Source organism: Ceratina calcarata, unplaced genomic scaffold (genome assembly GCF_001652005.2).
Source record: "Ceratina calcarata isolate Rehan_Ccalc_2016 unplaced genomic scaffold, ASM165200v1 scaffold967, whole genome shotgun sequence".
NCBI classification, from domain to species: domain Eukaryota; kingdom Metazoa; phylum Arthropoda; class Insecta; order Hymenoptera; family Apidae; genus Ceratina; species Ceratina calcarata.
Window position 1 is genome coordinate 4302 of NW_017181082.1, and position 2169 is coordinate 6470.

At 42.7% G+C, this 2169-nt stretch overlaps 1 protein-coding gene across 1 annotated transcript; it reads right to left on the reverse strand.

The window, feature by feature from the left end:
- Positions 1-1264: 1264 nt before the first annotated feature.
- On the reverse strand, positions 1265-2101 carry LOC108631786 (uncharacterized). Its single transcript, XM_018035950.1, has one exon. The coding sequence runs from the start codon at positions 2099-2101 to the stop codon at positions 1265-1267; it is 837 nt and encodes a 278-aa protein (XP_017891439.1).
- Between the last annotated feature and the right edge of the window lie 68 nt (positions 2102-2169).

Genomic DNA, 2169 nt, shown 5'->3' on the forward strand with positions numbered 1-2169 from the left:
CGGCGGTAAAAATTAACCATACCTAGAAACCTACGCAATGCTTTAACAGTTGAAGGCTTAATAAAATTGGTTATTGCCTCGACTCGTTCAGGAAGAGGTTTAATTCCGTCGCTGTTTACAACAAATCCTAAGAAAGTGATTTCACTAACGCCAAATACGCACTTAGAAGGATTAATTACTATTCCGTACTGCGAAAATCGATCAAATACAATTTTTAGATGTTTCTTATGCTCAGCCTCATTTTCCGATGCTATAAGAAAGTCATCTATATAAGCAAATACGAAATCAAGCCCACGGATAACCTGATCAACAAAACGTTGACATGTTTGCGCAGCATTTCTTAAACCAAACGGCATAAAAACAAATTCAAATAAACCAAAGGGAGTTATTACAGCTGTCTTTTCACAATCACGAGTTGCTACTGGAATCTGATTATATGCACGAACTAAATCTATCTTACTAAAAATAGTTTTGCCATTTAAATGATAAGCAAAATCTTCAATATGAGGAGGTGAATATCTATCCGGTATAGTTCGCGAATTCAAAGATCGATAATCACCACATGGACGCATTGAATTACCGTCTTTCTTGGGTACCAGATGAAGCGGTGAAGCCCATGGACTCTTCGACGGCCTGATTACCCCTTGTTGCAGCATCAGGTCAAATTCGGCCTTGGCTACTTGCAAACGATCCGGAGCAAGGCGACGTGGCTTGCTATGCACCGGCGGTCCTGGGGTCGTCTCGATATAATGTTGAACATCGTGTTTGACGGTTTCTTTACCGAAAACAGGTGGGCGAGTAAGATCCGGATACTCGGCTAAAAGCTTGTGATAAACCGAATCACCCACGATTGTTTTAACAGTAACCATGTTATCACTAGCTAATTTGCCAACCACAAAAAGATTCGTTGACGCGTCCATCAAACGTTTATTCCGGGCATCCACTAAAAGATTATAATATGATAGAAAATCGATGCCAATAATCGGAGTTTGTACATCTGCGATAACGAAACGCCACACAAAATTACGACGTAAAGATAAATTCAACGTTAACACAATGGTTCCATATGTCGCGATACGAGTACCATTTGCCGCGTGTAGTTCATAATCTAATTTATGTTGTTTTCCTTGCACTCGCGACCGCGGAAAAACGCACAAATCTGCACCCGTGTCAATTAAAAAATTTACACGTGTGTAACGATCAGTAATAAAAATGCGACCGGTTGTAGGACCATCGAGTTCGGTCGCGTTTACATACGACGGTCTTACGCGTTTCCCGGTTTAGGTCCATCCCACTTGCACGGTGTGGTACATCGAGTAGCCCGCTCGGCAAATTTATAGTGATACCAACACAAATCGTGTTTGACACCATCCTTCTTCTTGCCATTATTTCTCTGCTTCGGAAAACGTTTCCACGGCCGATCACGGGAAGACGAGCGACTTCTTGATCGTTGATTAAGGACTTCGTCGAGTTTCAAGCGCATCTCCTTTAATTCTTCACGCAGGCACTCAATCTCAGAAGAACGCGAAGCAGCAGCAGCGATATTAGTATCTTTCGATACTGGAATTTCGTGTACGCGATCTGCGATTTCGGCCAATTTAGCTCCAGCCGTGTCCGACGTTGCAGCTAACACTAACTGCGTCTTTGACGGAAGACGATTTTTCCACAATTCCACGAGGAACTCGTCGGTTACAGAGGGGCCTGCCAATTCCTTTAAACGACGCCAAAATTGTGTCGGTGTTCGATCGCCGATTTCTTCGGACTCCAATAATTTTCGTATGCGCATCGCACCAGAGTCCGATAAGCGCTTCATTACTGCACTCTTAATAGCATCATATTTGTGCGTTTCGGGTGGATTACAAATAATATCCTCGACTTCTTCAGCGTATTTCCCTTCCAGATGTCCCACAACATATCCATACTTGGTCTCATCTTTTGTAATACGGGAAATAACAAACTGGGCCTCTAATTGTTTAAACCACAAAGCTACTTTTTGTGGCCAAAAGGGAGGCACACGCACGGGAGCCACTGTAGTATAGACTACTTCCTTCTGTTCCTCAGCAGCGTCGGTAGACACAGATATATCGGCTTCCTTATCCATTGTGTTAGATGTCATAACCGTTTTCTGACAAAGAGTGTAAATTCAATCACACTATCACTAAATCACAC